Source organism: Cetorhinus maximus, chromosome 12 (assembly GCF_964194155.1).
Source record: "Cetorhinus maximus chromosome 12, sCetMax3.hap1.1, whole genome shotgun sequence".
NCBI lineage: Eukaryota > Metazoa > Chordata > Chondrichthyes > Lamniformes > Cetorhinidae > Cetorhinus > Cetorhinus maximus.
Window position 1 is genome coordinate 108,593,956 of NC_135890.1, and position 19,042 is coordinate 108,612,997.

Sequence of the window (19,042 nt, forward strand, 5' to 3'; positions counted from 1 at the left end):
ACAGAAAGTTCAACTTTCACCACACTCCCCAAGGCAGTTTGGTAACTAACTTAAAAAGTTCTCCTAACCCCTATCACGATTCTTTAATTTCCAAGCAGTTACCCGTTGCCTCAGGCTTTCACAAGACAAGACATTTTTTTTGACCATGACAGTTTTGTAAATAAATGCATTTTCTAGGAAGGGGAGCAACATTGAAAGATTTCACCTGAAATGTTAACCTATGTTTCCCTTTCAAATGCTAATCTATGCGTTGGCACTGTTTCCTGTTTTCATTGCAAGTGGAAAATAAAGCCTGGTGGTTTTCATCCTGCATTTTTCCACCTCTTCCTGCTCCACCACCCACTACCAAAGGCTCTGATTTGTACTTACGTACAGTTCCTAAGTGCAGCTTTTTGCCTTCAAGTACACCATTTTCGATAAGTCTGAGTATCAGCAGCCTATTTTCACTGTTTGATGTTGTCACAGCCGTAACTGACCCTGTCTTAATCTGACATCAGCACATGCACTTTCCAGCAGGAGCCAGTGCACTATTGGATAGTTTTCAAAGAGTTGGCACAAACACAATAGGCCTCCTTATGTGCTATATCATTCTATGACTTGGATGAATGTTTCCTCACCTCCCTAGGCCAAGGAGTGCTGAGGCCCAATTGTTGCCTTTACTAAAATCCAGTAACTGAGCACAAACGTGGTGTGTTAACAGTTGACAGCAAGATTCAGCATAACTTGCAACTCATCAAGAAAAGGCATTGAGTTATTGCTGCATTCCCACTATCGCCATTGACTTTGCCAGCATATCAGCTCCTATCTAGATCACTTAGCCACATTGTTCTGTTAAATTTAACACTCTGGATTTTATAGATTCTTGTCTGTATTGGTTTTTCCCTTTCCCTTTTTGTGAGAAGCTTTGTATTTCTTTCCTGTACTTTTTTTTTCAGGTAGCCACAATGCTCCTTATCCAAGGAATTCAATGGACAAGTGCCTGTGTGGTACCTATCTCACCAGCATATCTGAGGTTGGAAACTTAACAGTACAGGAGTTACCGTGTGAGTCTGGGAATCGTATGAGAGCACTCAGAGCCTAAGGTTCACCTAGATACATTCATTATGTTTGGTATCTCTGGCTGCTTATACAGATGGCTACTGGGACTTTAAAAAGAGGGTCCAGCCTGTTGTGTGGACAAACTTGGCATAGCATGCCATCATTTAAAGAAAATAAAATTATCAGAAGTAAAAAAGATTAAGGGACAGCCTTGTGTTTACACATTCACCACATCAGCAATGGCTGAATATTTATAATGAATTCTTCCCAACAAAGTCGAGTTTCCCGCCTCCCCCTCCCCACCCCTTATCAACTGAGACCAGCTAATTCAGCACAGATCTGGAATTGAACTGGAGACTGTTATTTATGAGTACAACACAGCCAATGCACCTATGAACAAGCCATCTGCATGCTACCTGAAAAGTAAACTTGAGATTAACTGAAAATTTCTGATATGATATCTTATTCTATCAGAATGGAAGAGAATTTGATTCAGTGGCAAGGCACAACAAATAGTAATGTAAAAATGATCAGGTCCTTTTGAAGAGGCAAACTAGGTATCAAAGCAAGGAAGGGGCCACATTGGCAGATTCTGATGGCTGGAATAACTATTATTTTCACCAGAGTCAACCTACTGATTGAATTGATGGTGTCATTACTGGAGGGGGATTTTTCTTGGGTGACTAAGTGCTCATAGTTTATTGTAATAAAACCAGGAAGCAGTATTTTGCCCCCAAACCCAGAGTATGACAATCATAAACCACCTTAATAATGCAGCTAAATATAAAATTCTCAATTGAAATAGAAGCCAGTAAGTATTCATAAGTAGAGTTAGGCCCATTGAGTACTCTTTTTCATTCTACATGCTATTGTGACAGGCATGTGCTCATAGCATTCCAATCTACGTATCCAACAGAAACTGATCTAATTAGATGAATCTCTCATTTTTAGATCCTGCAATAATTATAGAGGTGCTGTGAAGTTGATTTCTTTACACTAATTGCAGCCTCTTGCCCAATTCTTTCTCTTGGATACACATTCTACTGTTTTATCTGATGCACATTTGTAAATTGTGTCAGTTATAAGCAACCCCCTATTTAATGAATCCAGACCATTCAAACTGATTTTTTAAGGCTGTCAAGTGTCCTGAAAACTTTTGTATGTCGAGCAGCAAAATTGGACACCTGTGAATTTAGCAGCTTTATATATGGGTGTATATTTAAATCTAGATTGCCTAAAGCAATAAAATTCAGCTCATAATTAAACTTTGTTATCTGTGCAGTGTGATTCTCTTTACAACTGTATTGTCTGTATTCTATCTCTATTACTAGCGCTTGCAATAGTGCTGCCACTGACAATACTTTGTATGACACAGCAATTCATTGTAGTGATCCTAAGTATTGTGAGCATAAATTTGAACTCATGCTTGACCTTGTTTACTTCTCTGTGTGCCTAACCCTAGTGTTCGTGTTAACTGTGAAATTTTCACTCTAGTGATCCTGTTTAACTGTGTGAGAGATTCATTGTTTCGTGAACAAATGTGTTTAATCTTGTGCATGTTACTTATTCTGGTGATTATGTATTAACAACTCAGAGCCACACAGTGCAAATTTTTTTTTATTTGTTCATGAGATGAGTGTCGCTGGCTAGGCCAGCATTTATTGCCCATCCCTAATTGCCCTTGAGAAGGTGGTAAGCTTCCTCCTTGAAACGCTGCAGTCCATGTGGTGTAGGAGCACTCACAGTGCTGTTAGGAAGGGAGCTTGACCCAGCAACATTGAAGGAACTGCAATATAGTTCCAAGTCAGGATGGTGTGCGACTTGCAGGGGAACCTGTAGGTGATGGTGTTCCATGCATCTGCTGCCTTTGTCCTTCCAGGTGGTAGAGGTTGTGGGTTTAGAAGGTACTGTCAAAGGAGTCTTGGTGAGTTGCTGCAGTGCATCTTGTAGATGGTACATACTGCTGCCACTGTGTAAATAACGGATATAAATGGTTATAAAAGGGTGAACAGTCCTAAAGTACCTGGTCCAGACAACTTGCGTGCAAAAGTTTTAAAGGAGTCGAAGATTAAATTTGGTCAAGTGTTAGCTGATATTTTTATAAACTTATTAAATTTGGGAGATTCTTGAGGATTGGAAAGAGACTTAACAATTTAATTGAAAAAGTCTAGAAACATAATTGGAAAGTGTAGAGAAGTAAACTTGAGTGACATGAAGAGATCGTTTGGGATTGAGTACTTGGTGAAGGATAATTTGTTAAAGAATGATCCAGTTCAGGTTTTTAACCTGCTGGTGTTTTTCACAGGTATTGTGATTGTGAATGGGGGACATGCAGCTCGTATGACATATATTTTTGAATTTTCAGAAATTTTGACAAGCTTCCACATCAGTGATTCATGGTTAATGTAAAGAGGCACGGAATAGGAGGTAAAGTATGGTGAGCATGAAAATAAAAAAGTAAACTGAAACAGAAACCTTTCAGACCAGAAAAGGATTGAGCAGGCTATCCTATTGATCATAGGAGTCTTGCTTATTTTTATAATAGTAACACTCTCTCAACATTATTCATAGTGAATCAAAGGATGATGCTGTTATATAATGACTATTATTTCACCTGACACCACATTTATGTATATAGATATACACATTATACCCAGTAATAAGCTGGGGTTTACCTAGTAACACAGTGGAAGATAATTTCCCGTGGCACCACTGATGAACAAAAATAATTTTTACCTACCATCTAATTCTTCCTGCATTTATCATTTACTTCCAAATACACTGTTTTAAATAGTTGTCAAAGACTTACTGCACATCTTCAGTTGTAAACAATTTTCTATCTTGCCAATTATCATTGCTTAATTTTCTCATTTGTCTCCTGTGTCTCCCAATGTCAATGGCACATGTTGCTTTACTAACATACTGCATTCTTATATCTTCTCTTTCTAAAGACCTAGGGTACAAAACTCAGTAGCAAATGTGCACTGGGCGTTGTGAGGTGCAAAAAGGCTGTCTTGGAATTGGTGAGACATGCAGATTAGAGAAGCTGAAAGAGAAGGCTGGGAGAGAGTATGAAGCATGAAATGGAGGACAGGATTTGGGAGTGGAGTAGAATGATAACATCTGGGTCTGAAATGAATATGTGCTCTAATTAGCATTGTGCAGCTGCATAGTGAGTCAACAGTAGCCTACTTATAGGAAAAAGATCAGAAGAGTAATCACATCACACACACAGGCTTGAGGGTTATATGCAGTAAAGGTCTCGGCACAGATGACAAGCTTTAGGAGCAAAGCATAATCAAATCCCATGGGAGAGGAGCAGGCCTCTGGGTGCTGGAGGTTTGGGAGAGATTGTGGAGGCATTCTGTCATGGATTACATTTATAGACATAATTTAGTTCTCTATTAGATATGTTTGTAGGAATAATTTGTTCCAGAATTTTGATGATCTTATTATATGTTTATATCTTAAGGTCAGTTAACACGCATCTGGTCCAGTATCAAATACTAATATTGACTAAGGAATAGTAGAACTGAAAAAATGACTTGGACGACCCTCAGATTCACAGGGAAAGTTGAACTCATTAGGCCACATGTCCTTATCTCATTGACTACATTGACATCTGTGTTTTCAAAATTCATTTGATTACAATTGGAATCTTAGAATGATATAGCACAGAAGGAAGCCATTCAGCCCATCATGCCTGTGCTGGCTCTTTGAAAGAACTATCAAATTAGTTACACTTAAAGTATTTATCTGTTTTTTCTTTAATCTTCTCCCACCACCCTTTCGGGTAGTGCATTCCAGATCATAAGAACTCGCTACAGAATTTCTTTTTAACTCATGCTACCTCTAGTTCTTTGCCAATTACCTTAAATCTCTGTCCGCCAGTTAGACCCTTCTGCCACTTGAAACAGTTTCTCCTTATTTTCTCTAAAAATTCATATGTTCGAATGAAGACCTTGCATCAGTTGTGTTTTTCATGAACGTAGGACTTAGGAGCATGAGTAGGCCATTCAGCACTTCAAGCCTGCTCCGCCATTCAATAAGATTATGACTGATCTGGTTGTGTCAACTCCACTGTGCCCCGTCTGCTCCCCATAACCCTTGACTCTTATCTATCAAAAATCTAACTCTGCCTTGAATAAATTCAGTGAACTCCAGATGTCCTAAAGTGCATCACACTCAATGAATTACTATTGAAGTGTCACTGATGATGTATATGTGGCAACCAATTTGCACAGTAAATCATAAAATAACCAGCCTCAGCCATCAATATCCAATTTTAGTGCTTATGGTTGAGGGATAAACATTGGTCAGAACACCAAAACTCCCTTACTCTTTGAATAGTACTGAAGGAAACCTTTTTACATGCATCTAGAGAGGTACCAAGGCCTGTTATCTAATCTAAAAGATGGTGCAATACTTCCTTAGTAACATACTGAAGTATCAGTATAAATAATGCAATCGAGTCCTGGTGTGGGAGTTCATCTATCTGACTTGGGCAAGAGTTCCCATCAACTGACCCAAGCTGACACTACAAGAATGCTAAGGATGGAAAGAAACTTGTTCTGAATTCCAAAATGTAAAATCACTTCTTCCTGAGTCAAATGGAATCATAGTTAAGTGTAAATTATAATTTTTAATAAATTTTTGAAACCAATTCACACAATAGAACACACAAGTGGTTATTTGCATATCAGGACAATCCTAACACAGATCAACTGTTGGGGGAAGATCAAAATATGGATAATTGTAAGGTGTACAGGTGTTACCAGTAGTTAGACAAGACCTTTCCTTAAAGCATTACACAGTCCATGGAATAACAGGATTTGAGGTTCTGCTCTGCTCTTGTTGAGATCACTTATGGGAATTGTGGAGGGGTTGCAATGTAAAAGGATTCACTGCAGATTTTGCTGAGAAACCCTCCTGTGGGGAATCAGATTGCCTTTTGCTGGAAGAGGGAAGGCTTTTTCACACCTGCCTCCATTCACCTGTGGTGTTTGGCATACCTGCATTTTCATGTATGAATGGAGGCCCAGACACACCTGTCCACCTTAGTTGGGACTTCGCATTGTTCCTTCTCTTCTTGCTTTCCAGTGTGACACAATGTTAAGGAATACTGTTCAGAGGTATTATAGCCATAGAGGAAGTAAAAAAAAAAAGGCTCCACTACTACAGTATCTAGAATTCTAACAGTATTATCTTCTATTGTTACTTCTTATTAACTTCCTGACCTCTGTTTGGTTACAGCCCACTGTGGCATTTCTGATATCGGGAACTAGCCATGTGGGAAGTAACAGGACAGACCTGTGCTGCTTCAGATTACCGCATGTTGAAACAATACTGGGATTAACCCTCAACAAAAGGTTAGTGAAAAAGTTCTTTTGCAAGAATTTAAAAATTAAAAGGCTTGTAAACAAATAGACTTAACCATGTCACTGCTGAAGAGCTTCAAAATTTCTATAAATTTTGATGTACTTTAAAATATTTTATTGGATCCTTGTTAGAAGTCAGTTTTAAATTGATTTGCAATGGTATAACTCCCATTCATTAATTAATATTATCTAAGTTGGTCCATCTGTGCCACGCACCATCAGCTCCTCACAGCAGCACAGCTGAGATTGGGAACTCTGTGCTATGAAGAGCATATTGGGCAGTGACTTAATTCCCACCATCAGCATATGCTCCTGAAGCTTCAACACACTGTGCTGCCACAATAATGGTGAAAATTCCCTTTCAAAGAAGGGTCTTAAGACTTCCCCCAGGGCTTTGTTAGTAAATATGTGGTTATGAGCCAGACAGAGTAAAAAGGTACGAGGGTTGAGTCCAAGACTGCGGAGTTAACTGATAGATAGGTGCGAGATGCCATAATTGGCTTTTGGTCCCTTTGGATTAGGGAGGGTCAAAAAAAAATTAGCTAGTTCTCCTGATATATCCAGTGGGTCCTGCAAGGTGGCAGTTGAGAACAGGATCAGGCTCGGCTGAGATACTGCAAGAGTCAGAGCCTTTGAGAAGAGAAACCAGGAGAGGACTCCTGATGGCAGGGTCCTCCTTTTCTTAGCAACTTCAGCAGTGACATGGCTTACAGTAGGATACTTCTTTTTACTTAAGGACTTTAACAGATCCCAATTCATTCTTACAAATCCTCTTTTGCAATGCTGGGTATTTGAAATGAGCTCAGGATGTTCTGGCGTTTCTGAAACTCCACCTTCTTAGCTGAGCTCATCTTGCTCTCTCCCAGTAGTTTGCCAATCCGTGTAATTTCAGAATGGACGAATGAGTCACCTTGCACCAGAACCTTGCTCATAATTTTGTGGTACTGTTCTGCCAGTTTCTGCTCAGACCCTGGCATCTCCTGTACCATGGCCTTCACCTTCTCCATGATCTTCTGGCGCTCTTCCTGGGCAGTTGTGCTGCGGAACTCCACAGCCAGTGAGTCATACTCCTCCAGGCAGCCGAGCATCCCAACCCACACACCTTTATTCTTCAACCACTGCTGAATGGTGTCCTGTTTAACCTCACCGGTGTACCAAACTGGATTCTCCAAATCCCCGTTAGAGAACAGCAAATAGGCAGGATAGTCGTCCTTTTCCACTTTGTATTTCATGCCAAGTTCTGAATTTTCCTTTTCACCATAATCTGTTTAAAAATATATAACTACAGTTTAATCATTTTTCATGGCATAGTTTGACTATATGTTTAAAACACCCTTTTACCTCAGAATTTGTTTCTGTTTCTCCCCCCCCCCCCCCCCCCAAACAACACCTCAACCTCACCGAGGATCTATAGTTTGGCACAAGAGAAGCTTCCCGAATAAGCATTGACCGACCCTTCACTAACCCTTCACACAACACTTCAAAATGACAACACTTCTAAAGTACTTACTCGCTGCAATGTGCTTTGGGATGTCCTCAGCACATGAAGTGTTTATATCAATGCACGTCTTTTTTTTATTTCCTCTTTTCCTATACTAGGCACATCCCCTTCATTTCTCATCTTTTCCTCCCAGCTGAAAGGGATGGCAATAGACACTCATCAGTTATTCTGCATTAATCTGTTTCTCAGGTCAGGACCCGCTATCTGGCACTGACACTGCGCTACTCCCTGCTGGAGCGTTTGTTTCTGTGCGAACCCAACACACTAAATTTATATGGGAGCTTCATATTAAACATGGTTTCAGCTGTGATTGGAATTGCATCATATTGTTGTGAGAACTAAACATTATGTGACACAAAGTGGTTGGAGGAGACTACACTGGTCAAAGAAGTGACAAAATGCTGACCACATTGTTTTATCCTTCGTTTAAACTTGGACAAGTAACTCAGTTCCTACCTGATATTCCCACCTCAGCCACCAAGAGCTCCTTGCTGGAAGCAGAGTTTTCCGCTAATTTCTTAAACTCATCCTGTTTCTCTCCATATGGATATTGCGTGTCAATCTTTACCAGGACATACTTCTGTTTGGGAATTACCTGCAGAAAATATTGATACCTTAGGTCCTGGTCCACATACTGTGTCTGCACAATCCTCATCATCAGGAACTGCATTTCCTAAGATCAAACTAACCCCTTACACATAAACCAATTTGCTTACTAATATACTTGGTGGACAATCGGCAGAAAGGTTAGAGACCTGAAGCATTATCTCTCTCTTCACAGATACTGCCAGACCTGCTGAGCATTTCCACCATTTTCTGTCTTTATCATTGTGATGATACTTTTTATGGATTTCATTTGTCATACTTTTGTAATTTTTTTTAAAAGCTCTTTTTGTGAAGCAGGTTCATGTTTAAAAATGAAATGTGCAAGGTTTCAGAGATATAACCTTTAACTGTCTTTACTCCAAGAGTTATTCATTGTGTGTAGTATTTTGAGACAAGTTTGACAGCGTGATGAGGGCGCTGTGTAAATGAGACAATTTCTTTTCATTCTTTTTCTCAGTTACATATTTTGAACTTTGGAATCTTACAAAAATGCTGCACCTGATGAGGATGTTTCTGCAGTGGTTCCTGTTTTAAGAAAAATAACCCTTGTAATTAGATGCTTTATCTACACATGACTGAATTCTAGCACATTCTGCCAGGTCGTGTTGCTCCGGCCTCGTTGGTGATAAAAGTGCTGGAGAGAAATGACAGGAGGAGGGGAAAGGAAGGAGGGAGCTGGGCAGGAGGGAGGAAGACCAATCATCAACCAGGTCAGAAGGTGAATCTGTTGTAAAGGGGGTAACTGTTTTCTTGTTTCAGGGACACAACTTACAGAAACTACTGCTGCTGCTCAATGTTGTTGCTGCTGTTTCAGTGCCAATTGAAGGAGCAGCAAATATAAGCATGAATAAATGTGTGACCTACGATCAGAGGGCCTGTGCTGAGAAGTGGAAATTGATGATGAAACACACGCGTGCTTAGAGGATTGGTGGGCAGATGTCGGCGCTGTTTGCTGTCATTTTCCTATTGGAGGAGCGCACCCGGCAGTTCAAAAGGAAAGCATCTGTTAACTATTTTGTTAACGGACTGGCTTAACAAAATATTGTACACAGCTGAGATCCGGTGCTAGAAAATTCTGCACTTCCCAGTCCTCAAGGACCTCCAATGATCTGCCTTCCACCCAGATGGATACAGACACAGATTGATACAGACACACGGCCCTGAAACAATGGAGCAATGTTGCAAACTCCTCATGTAGCGGATGGCGCCGCGTTCCGTGTTCCTCTTTAAATTGATTGTAATTTTTTAAAGCTTACATTCCCAACCAATCTTTACTCATCAATTTCTCTAATAAATCTCCAACCTTATTTCTTCCCATTATAGAAAAGAAAACCCGGGGACTGACCAGAATCCAATTTTCTCTATATCCACGCTATATTCTGCCACTTTAATGTTTTTCGATAAAAAAAATGTATTCGCTGCGATTCATGCCCTAGACATTACCGAAACATGAATATTGTGTTTTTCCTTGCTGCTTGATATTGCACCTGTTTTACGAGTTGCAATGTCAGGAGAGTGTCTATATGGTCAAATTTATTTTATGTACAGCACTTGAAGTTCACGTTTGGCAGACGCGTTATGTAAATCAAATAAGCAACAATAGTTAATATAAACAGAGCATTTTCAGAGTACACTCACCTTGTAAAAAGTGACGGTGTCTAGAGGGAGGGAGCCGACTGTATGCAGGGCCCCGATGGGAATAAAAAGGTACAAAAAAGCCGCTGTTAGGAAGAGCAGGAAGGAGCTGCCGTCTGCTGCCATGGTTTACTCTTGTCTCACATCAGCACCATGTGATCGTCAGGGCTGGCATTTACATGCAAATTACTACAGCACCAGCCCTCTAGTTGTGACAAACATTAACATTCTGCGTTCTGTCACCAGAAGGGTTTTAGGATTAATGCAAATATGGAATGGGAATCATTTTATTGTTGAAGGTTTTTGAAGTAATTTATAGGTTCTGTGATTACGATCTGGAATGCATTGCCTGACAGTGTGGTGGTGGAGGAAGGTTCAACTGTGGCTTTCAAAGGGGAATTGGATAAGTGCCTGAAGAGAAAAAGATATTGCAGCATTGGGGGGCGGAGTGGATCCAGCAGAACTGGACTTGCAAGGAGCCGGCACAAGTTTGACGGACCGAATGGCCTCCTACTGTGTTGTAACCATTCTATGATTCAGTGTGTTTTTCTAAGTTATCTTTGATATCTTTTCTGCTGATGTTCTTGCTTTAGATGGTGGGTGATCCTGAATCAGTCACAAGGAAGCACAAAGATGCTTTTTGTCATGATAGAGGTGACTGCCTCTATTTTCCCTCTCTGGTCATAGCACTGTGTTCATTTCCCACAGAAAACCAGTTCTTTGCAATTCTGCTAGTCCCACACTGCTGTCTTTCCCCACCCAATACTGTTTTTCTCTCTTCAGGCACCCATCCAATTCCCTTTTGAAAGCCACAATTGAATCTGCCTCCATGTTGTCAGGCAACACATTCCAGATCCTAACCACAGCGCCTTTAAAATACTTCAAAAACCTTCATAGTAAAATTATTCCCATTCCATATTTGCATTCATCCTAACACTCTAATTTTGCCCTTCTGGGGACAGAACTTGTTGTCTGCACTCGGAATACTAATGCTTGTCACAACTGGAGTGCTGGTAGTAATTTGATCTACATTCTTTTTTTAATGCAGTATACCACTTTGTTAGTTATTTTTGATAGTAGCCAGGTATCAGCTTAATCATTTGAGACAACCATCTCCAAAGACTCCCAGATCTATTTGCTATTTCCTCAGTATTTTCCTGTAACCTTCTGCCTATTCTGTTTCCCTGAATCCATCGCTTTACAATTACAGGATCTACATTCTACATCTGCCAATTATCTGCCCACCTCCCAAATGGTTTAAGTTATAGCTTGTTCCCTGCCTTCCTCTGAATTAACTAACCTCCTACCATTTTGGTGTAATTTGCAGTCTTTGGGATTAAACTACTGACATCTTCCTAGATATTTAAGAACATTTTGAAGAATATATAACCCAATACCAAGCCTTGTGTCACGGTTGTAATATAGGAAACATATTGTAAATGGCTTTAATCCCTGGACTGTGTGTTTAGTTAGCTGATCTCAACTGGGGCAGCAGTATGGATTCTACAGGCATGGTAGGCCAAATGACAACCTTCTGTGCTGTAAAATTATAATACAATTAACCTAAGTTCCCTTTGCATAGGGAGGTGGGAAATCATATAAGGACCCCGGTATCTAGTAACCCCTTTTAAAAAGGTTTGCTATTTGGTAACCGCTTCTAAAAAGGTTTGCGATTAGGGGTGAGGACAGGATCAGGTTGTGATGAACCTGTGATGGAATAGCCAGTACTACTGAGGTATCAGAAAGAGGCCCTCACCAGCATAGATGGCACCTTCAGGAGAGGAGGGGAGAAAATTAAAAACAACATGCATTAGTGGTGCATGATCACCACCATTTTCTACCAGGCACTTGATTCTGGCCTTACCGTGGAGGAGGTCTGGGCTGGTGCTTGGAGGGGGAATCCCCTGTCTTACAATATGTTCTTTATTTTCTTGCCAGTTTATTCTCTCATTCCATTTCTCCCTCTTAATTACCTTCTGGTCATCTTTTGCTGATTTTTAAAACCTTCCCAATCATCAGGCTTGCTATTGTTTTTGACAATTTTGTAAGCCACTTCTTTCAATCTAACATTATCCTTAATTTCTCTCGTTCGCCACGGTTGGACCACTTTTCCATTGCAGTTTTTATTCCTTAAGTGAATGTACATTTGTTGAGAACTATAAACTATTTATTTAAATATTTGCCATTGCTCATCAAACATTATCTTTTAATCTAATTTCCCAATCTACCTCAGCCAATTCACCTTTCATACCTCCATAATTTACTTTGTTAATATTTAAGAGCCTAGCTTCTGACTTACCCATATCACTCTGAAATATAATATGAAATTCTTACACATTATGATCACTCTTCCCCACAGGTTACTTTAATATAAGATTACTAATTAACAATTGCACAATACTCCATCTAAAATAGCCTGTTCCTTAGTTGGTTCCTCAATGTATTGTTCTAGAAAACTGTCTGAAATGCATTCCATTAACTCGTACTCTGAGCTACTTTTGTCAATTTGGTTGCCCAGTCATATTAAGCTTAAAGTCTCCCAAGCTTATTGTATTATCCTTGTTATATGCTCTTCTAATTCACTGATTTATACTCTGTTTATCGCTCTGGTTACTGGTGAGGGGGTCAATAAACTACTCCCACCAGTGCTTTTTGCCCTTTGTTACTTCATGGCTTTTTCTCCATACTGATGCTACATTCTGATTTTCTAGGCTAAGATCCTTTCTCTCTGCAGTTTTTATTTCATTCTTCATTAACAGGGCTACCCCACCTCTTTTTCCATTTTGCCCATGTTTTCTAAAAGTCAAGTACCCTGGAAGATTTAATTCCCAACTTTGGTCACCCTGCAAACATGTCACAGTAATGTCTACTGTATCAAACCCATTTATCTCTAATTGTGCCATTAATTCATCTATCTTGTTACGAATGCTTCGTGTAGTCAGATATAGCACCTTTAATTTTAACTTTTTTCTATTTCTCTCTGATATGGCCTTAGTTGTCGATGTCCTATTGCCATTGTTAAACTTTCTGTTCCTTACTAACGCAATCTGCTTGATTTTACCCAAATTGCTATCCTACTTTACAGACTTGATTTATAGATTTACCCTTACTTGAACAGTCCCTCCCACTTAGTAATTTAAAGCTCCATCTACTGCCCTAGATATTCAATTCACCAAGACACTGCTCCCAGTCAACTTAAGTTGAGTCCATGCCAATGGAAGAACTCACTACTTTCCCCCAGTATTGGTGTCCAGTGCCCAACAAATTGAAATCCCTGCCTTCCACACCATTCTTTCAGCCAGGCATTTGAACCTCTAATTTGCTTGACCCTATGCCAATCTGCTTATGGCTGAGGTAGTAATCCATAGGTTATTACTTTTAATGTTCTGCTTTTTAATCTGTACCCTAGCTCCTCAAATTCCCTTAGCAGGGCCTTAGTGCTACTACCACCTATGTTGTTGGTTCCTACATGGCTAACAAAGATCCTCCCCCAACATCCACCATACTACCCCCTTTCTCCAAGTTCTTCTCCAGCCATCAGAAAATGTCTTTAACCCTGCTGGCAAGCAACCTCATCTTCAGGACTCCCAGTCACAACTGCAGAGAACAGCATCTATCCCCAACAATACTATTCCCTAGAGCTACCATATTCCTTTATGTTCCCCAATGTGAAAACCTCCCATGTTGCAGCACTGTGGTCAATTTGTCCATCCTTCCTGCAGTCTTCGTTTTAATCCACACCAATAGAAGTACCTTGTCCCTGTTGGATAATGGTAAATTCTGAGACTCTTCCACCACTGAGGTCACATCCTCTTGTCTCTGATTACTAACCAAATCTAAACCACTAACCTAATCTAATGGTTGTCACTGCTTCCTGGATCAAAATATCCATGTAGCTCTCTCCCTCCCTGATGCATCACAATGTCTGCACCTTGGACTCCAGTCCAACATCTCTGAACCAAAGTTCTTTAAGTTGCAGCTGCCTACTGCAGATGTGGTCCTCTGGGATCATGCTGCTCTCCACAAACTCCCACATGCTGCAGATATAATACACTTCACACACTACCCATCTTTGTCAAACTTTATTTGATATATTTAACTAAAATGTTATATAATTCAAGTTCTTCAGTCCTACCCCTTGTCTTAAATGGTGGTTAACAACTAAGCAGCTAATGTGAGGTGGAGGTTCTGTGAACATCCCCATCCTCAATGATGGCAGAGCTCAGTACATCAGTGCAAAAAACAAGAATGAAGTGTTTGAAACTATGTTCTGCCAGAGGTACTGTGTGTTTGTTTAGTCAGCCTCCACCTTAGGTTCCCAACATCACAGAAGCTAGTCATCAACCAATTCAATTCACTGTGATATCAAGAAGCGGATGAACACACTGGATACAACAACATCCATGTATCCTAACAACATTTCATCAGCAAGTCCTGAAATCTTGCTCTATCAAGCTAGTTGCACCACTAGCCAAGCTATTCAAGCACAGCTAAAACACTGAAATCTACCAGAGAAAGAGGAAAATTGCCCAGGTATGTCCTGTCCACAAAAAGCAGGACAAATCCAATCTGATAAATTACCATCCCTTCAGCCTACTCTCAATATCAGCAACGTGATGGAAAGGTTAACAATGCTATCAAGAGTCATTTATTCACTAATAGCCTGCTCATCGATGCTCAGTTTGTTTTTCGGCAGAACCACTTAGCTCTAGACCTCATTACAGCCTCGGTCCAAACATGGATAGAAGATCTGAATTCCAGAAGTGAGGTGAGAGTGATTGCCCTTGAAATCATGGCAGCATTTAACCAAGTGTGGCAACAAGAAACCCCAGTAAAACTGAAGTCAATGGGAATCAGGGGAAAGCTCTCCACTAGATGGAGGCTTACCTAGCAAAAGGAAGATGCTTGTGGTTGTTAGAAGCCAATCATCTCAGCCCCAGGATATTGCTGTAGGAGTTCGTCACAAGGCAGTGTTCTAGGTCCAGCCACCTTCAGCTGCTTCATTAATAATCTTCTCTCTCAAAACTGGGTATGTTCCATTCACAACTGCTCAAATACTGAAGAAGTCCATGTCTGTATGCAACAAGACCTGGACAATGTTCAGACTTTGGTAAGTGGCAAGTAACATTCACGCTACAAAAGTGCCAGGCAATAAGCATCTCCAACAAGAGAGAGACTAACTACCTTTCTTTGACAGTCAGTGACATTACCATTGTTGAATCTCCCACCATTAACATCCTGGGGTTTACCATAAACCAGCAACTTAATAGAGCCAGCCATACAAATACCATGACTGCAGTCTGATGCACTGCAGCAACTCGCCAAAGCCTCTCTGACAGGACCATCACCATCCCTGGGTATGTCCTGTCCCCCCATTAGGACACATCCAGAAGAGGTGGCGGCACAATGGTATACAGTCAGGACGGAGTTGGCCTGTGATTCCTTAACATCAACTCTGGCCCCCATGAAGTCTCATGGTACCAAGTCAAACATGGGCAAGGTAAGCTCTTGCTGATTACCATGTACCTCACCCCCTCAGCTGATGATTCACTACTCCATGTTGAACAGAAGCACTGAGGCTGGCAAGGGTGCAGAATGTTCTCTGGGTGGGGACTTCAAAGTCCATTACCAAGAGTGACTCGGTAGCACCACCACAGACTGAGCTGGCTGAGCCCTAAAGGACATAGCTGCTAGACTGGGTCTGCGGCAGGTGGTGAGGGAACCAAGAAGAGGGAAAAACATACTTGACCTCATCCTCACCAACCTGCCTGCTGCAGATGCATCTGTCCATGACAGTATCGGTAGAAGTGACCACCGCACAGTCTTTGGAGATGAAGTCCCATCTTCACATTGAGGATACCCTCCATTGTGTTGTGTGGCACTGCCACCGTGCTAAATGGGATAGATTTTGAACCAGATCTAAAACTCGACTGGGTATCCATGAGGCACTGTGGGCTATCAACAGCAGCAGAAATGTACTCAACCACAGCCTGTAACCTCATGGCCTGGCATATTGCCCACTCTACCATTACCATTAAGCCATGGGATTAACACTGTTTCAATGAAGAGTGCAGGAGGGCATGCCAGGAGCAGCACCAGGCATCCCTAAAAATGAGGTGTCAACCTGGTAAAGCTACAATAGGACTACTTGCGTGCCAAGCAGCATAAGAGGCAAGTGATAGACAGAGCTAAGCGATTCCACAACCAATGGATCAGACCTAAGCTCTGCGGTCCTGTCACATCCAGTCGTGAATGGTGGTGGACAATTAAACAACTTACTGGTGGAGGAGTCTCCACAAATACCCTCATCCTCGTTGATGGAGGAGCCAAGCACATCAGTGCAAATGATAAAGCTGAAGCATTTGCTACAATCTTATGTCAGAAGTGGTGAGTGGATGATCCATCTCCAGAGGACCCCAACATCACAGATGCCAGTCTTCAGCCAATTCGATTCACTTCACATGATATCAAGAAATGGCTCAAGGCACTGGATACTGAAAGGGCTACGGGCCCTGACAATATCCCGGCAATGCCCACATCCTGTAAATGAATTTTTAAAAACCCTCCCAAACCTGTGACCTCTACCATATAGAAGGACAAGGGCAGCAAGCACATGGGAACACCACCACCAGCAAGTTCCTTTCCAAGCCACACACCAACCTGAATCGGAACTATATTGCTGTACCTTCACTGTTACTGGGTCAAAATTCTGGGACTCCCACCCTAACAGCACTGTGGATGTACCAACACCATATGGACTGCAGCAGTTCAAGAAGGCAGCTCACCACCACCATCTCAAGGGCAGTGAGGTATGGACAATAAATGCTGGCTTCGCTAGTGACAACCACCTCCAGTAAATGAATAAACAGAATTCACTTGGCTTAAATTTAATGTTTTTTAAAAACCAGTTAATTTAACTTGTATGAACTATTAACTTAATAAAATATAGGTATAGGGTTCTAGTTTACACCATTATTCATATTTGTAGGTAATTACCTTTAGTCTGTTTTAAGATATTTTGCATATTAACTTGCACTAAATGCTATAACACTGACAAAAGTTTAAATTCTTACTGCCTCAAGCTTACCCAAGCAATGTAACTGTTAAAGGCAAAGAGAAGTCCTTTCTTCCACCTCTACCTAATCGTCACCCATGTATCAAATTCTCAATTTCCCATTCTGTTCATGATTCATTCAATTAATGTCATGATCTGTTGTTATGTCTGTGCTGTAAATCTAGGATTGTAGAATCATAGAATAGTTACAACACAAGAGGAGGCCATTAGTCTGTTGTGTCTGCACTGGCTCTTGCAAGAGTAACTCACCTTGGTTGTACTCCCTGTCTTTTCTCCATAGCCCTTCAAATTCTTTCTTTTTTGATAGCCTCAATTCAATCTGCTTCCACCACACTCCCGGGCAGTGCATTCCAGATCCTAATCTCTTGCTACGTTCAAGGGTTTCTCCTCATGTTGCCAGGGCCATGGAGAGAAATCATGGTCCCTGGTGTTTGTCCTGTTTCCCAGCCCTTAACTCCCCCTTCCCCTCCCTTCCATCCTACCACCCAGCTTTAACCCTTTCCCTCACATCTTTTAGGTGCCCAGAATTGGGAACCATAGTCACAGTGAGGTCTAACTGTTTTGTATAGGTTTAGCAAAACTTCTTGGCTTTTGTATTCTATGCTTTCATTTAGAATGCCCGTTGAGAGCTCAGGTTTCAGTCTGGTATACTTTACAACCGTGGCTTTGTCAGACAATTACACACAATTTGGTTGTTCATATTATGCAACTATCTCTGCTTCTTTGAACCAGGCCCTATGCAATATCCAGACAGCAACATCCAAAAGACTTGATCTTCAAAAGCCCAGCAAACAACAATCCCATGTACAAATGAGAATATCTTGAACTAACAGTGACACATCCTATTGGTGCATAACTCATGGTTTCGCTTCCAATTTTTAAAAAAACCTTCCAGTAAATTAGCACCAATCAATGTTAACGGAAAAATCATATTTTGCATTGAATGATAAATATTTTGTCATTTTAAATTTAAACTAAACACACTTATAAATGCCCGGCATGGAGCATATAATAGGAGAGCAAAGCACTGCAGATGTTGGAAATCTGAAATATAAACAGAAAATCCTAGAAATACTCAGCATTTGGTATCCACTGGTTCTCAATTCTTCCACCAATCGGAACAATTTCTCCCAAGCTACTCTGTCCAGATTCCGCATGATTTTGAACACCTCTATCGAATCTCCCAAACAGCCCCAGCTTCTTCTCCAATCTGTCCACGTGATTGGTTCCAGGATTGAGGAATTTCATTCTTGCGAATCTTTTCTGCATCCCCTCTAAAGCCTTCACATCTTTCCAAAAGTGTGGTGCCCAGACTTGGACACAATAGTCCAGTTGAGGCTCCCACATCCCTTCAGAATTGTACCCTTTCTTTTATGTTGCCTCTCCTCATCCTTCCTACCAAAGCTTCACATTTCTCTGCATTAAAGTTCGTCTGCCAATTGTCCACCATTCCACCAGCTTGTCTAGGTCCTCTTGAAGTTTATCACTATCCTTCTCACAGTTCACAATATTTCCAAGTTTTGTGTAATCTGCAATCTTTGAAATTTTGCCCTGTAGAGCCAATTATAGGTCATTAATGTATATAAAGAAGAGCAGGGTTCTAACACTGACCCCTGGGGTCCCACAATTAACCTTCCTCCGATCTATTCACCACTACCCTTTGTTTCCTATCACTTAGGCCAATTTTGTATCATTGTTGCTACACAGCACTTTATCAAATGTCTTTTGGAAGTTCATGCACGCCACATCAACCCACATTACTCTCATCAATCATCTCTATTACTTCATTAAAAAAACTCAAAAGTTGGT

General features: G+C 40.9%; 1 protein-coding gene and 1 long non-coding RNA gene across 2 annotated transcripts in view; one reads left to right on the plus strand and one right to left on the minus strand.

Moving 5' to 3' along the window:
- Window positions 1–19,042, plus strand: part of LOC144687835 (uncharacterized) — a 239,690-nt gene that overhangs the window by 115,268 nt on the left and 105,380 nt on the right. The gene's annotated exons all lie outside the window — the stretch shown is intronic.
- Window positions 5,661–10,317, minus strand: LOC144687831 (endoplasmic reticulum resident protein 29-like). Its single transcript, XM_078554357.1, has 3 exons — window positions 10,162–10,317; window positions 8,374–8,512; window positions 5,661–7,680 (listed from the first exon to the last, which is right to left on the minus strand). Exons 1-3 carry the CDS (start codon window positions 10,282–10,284, stop codon window positions 7,178–7,180), a joined length of 765 nt encoding a protein of 254 aa, XP_078410483.1. The 5' UTR covers window positions 10,285–10,317; the 3' UTR covers window positions 5,661–7,177.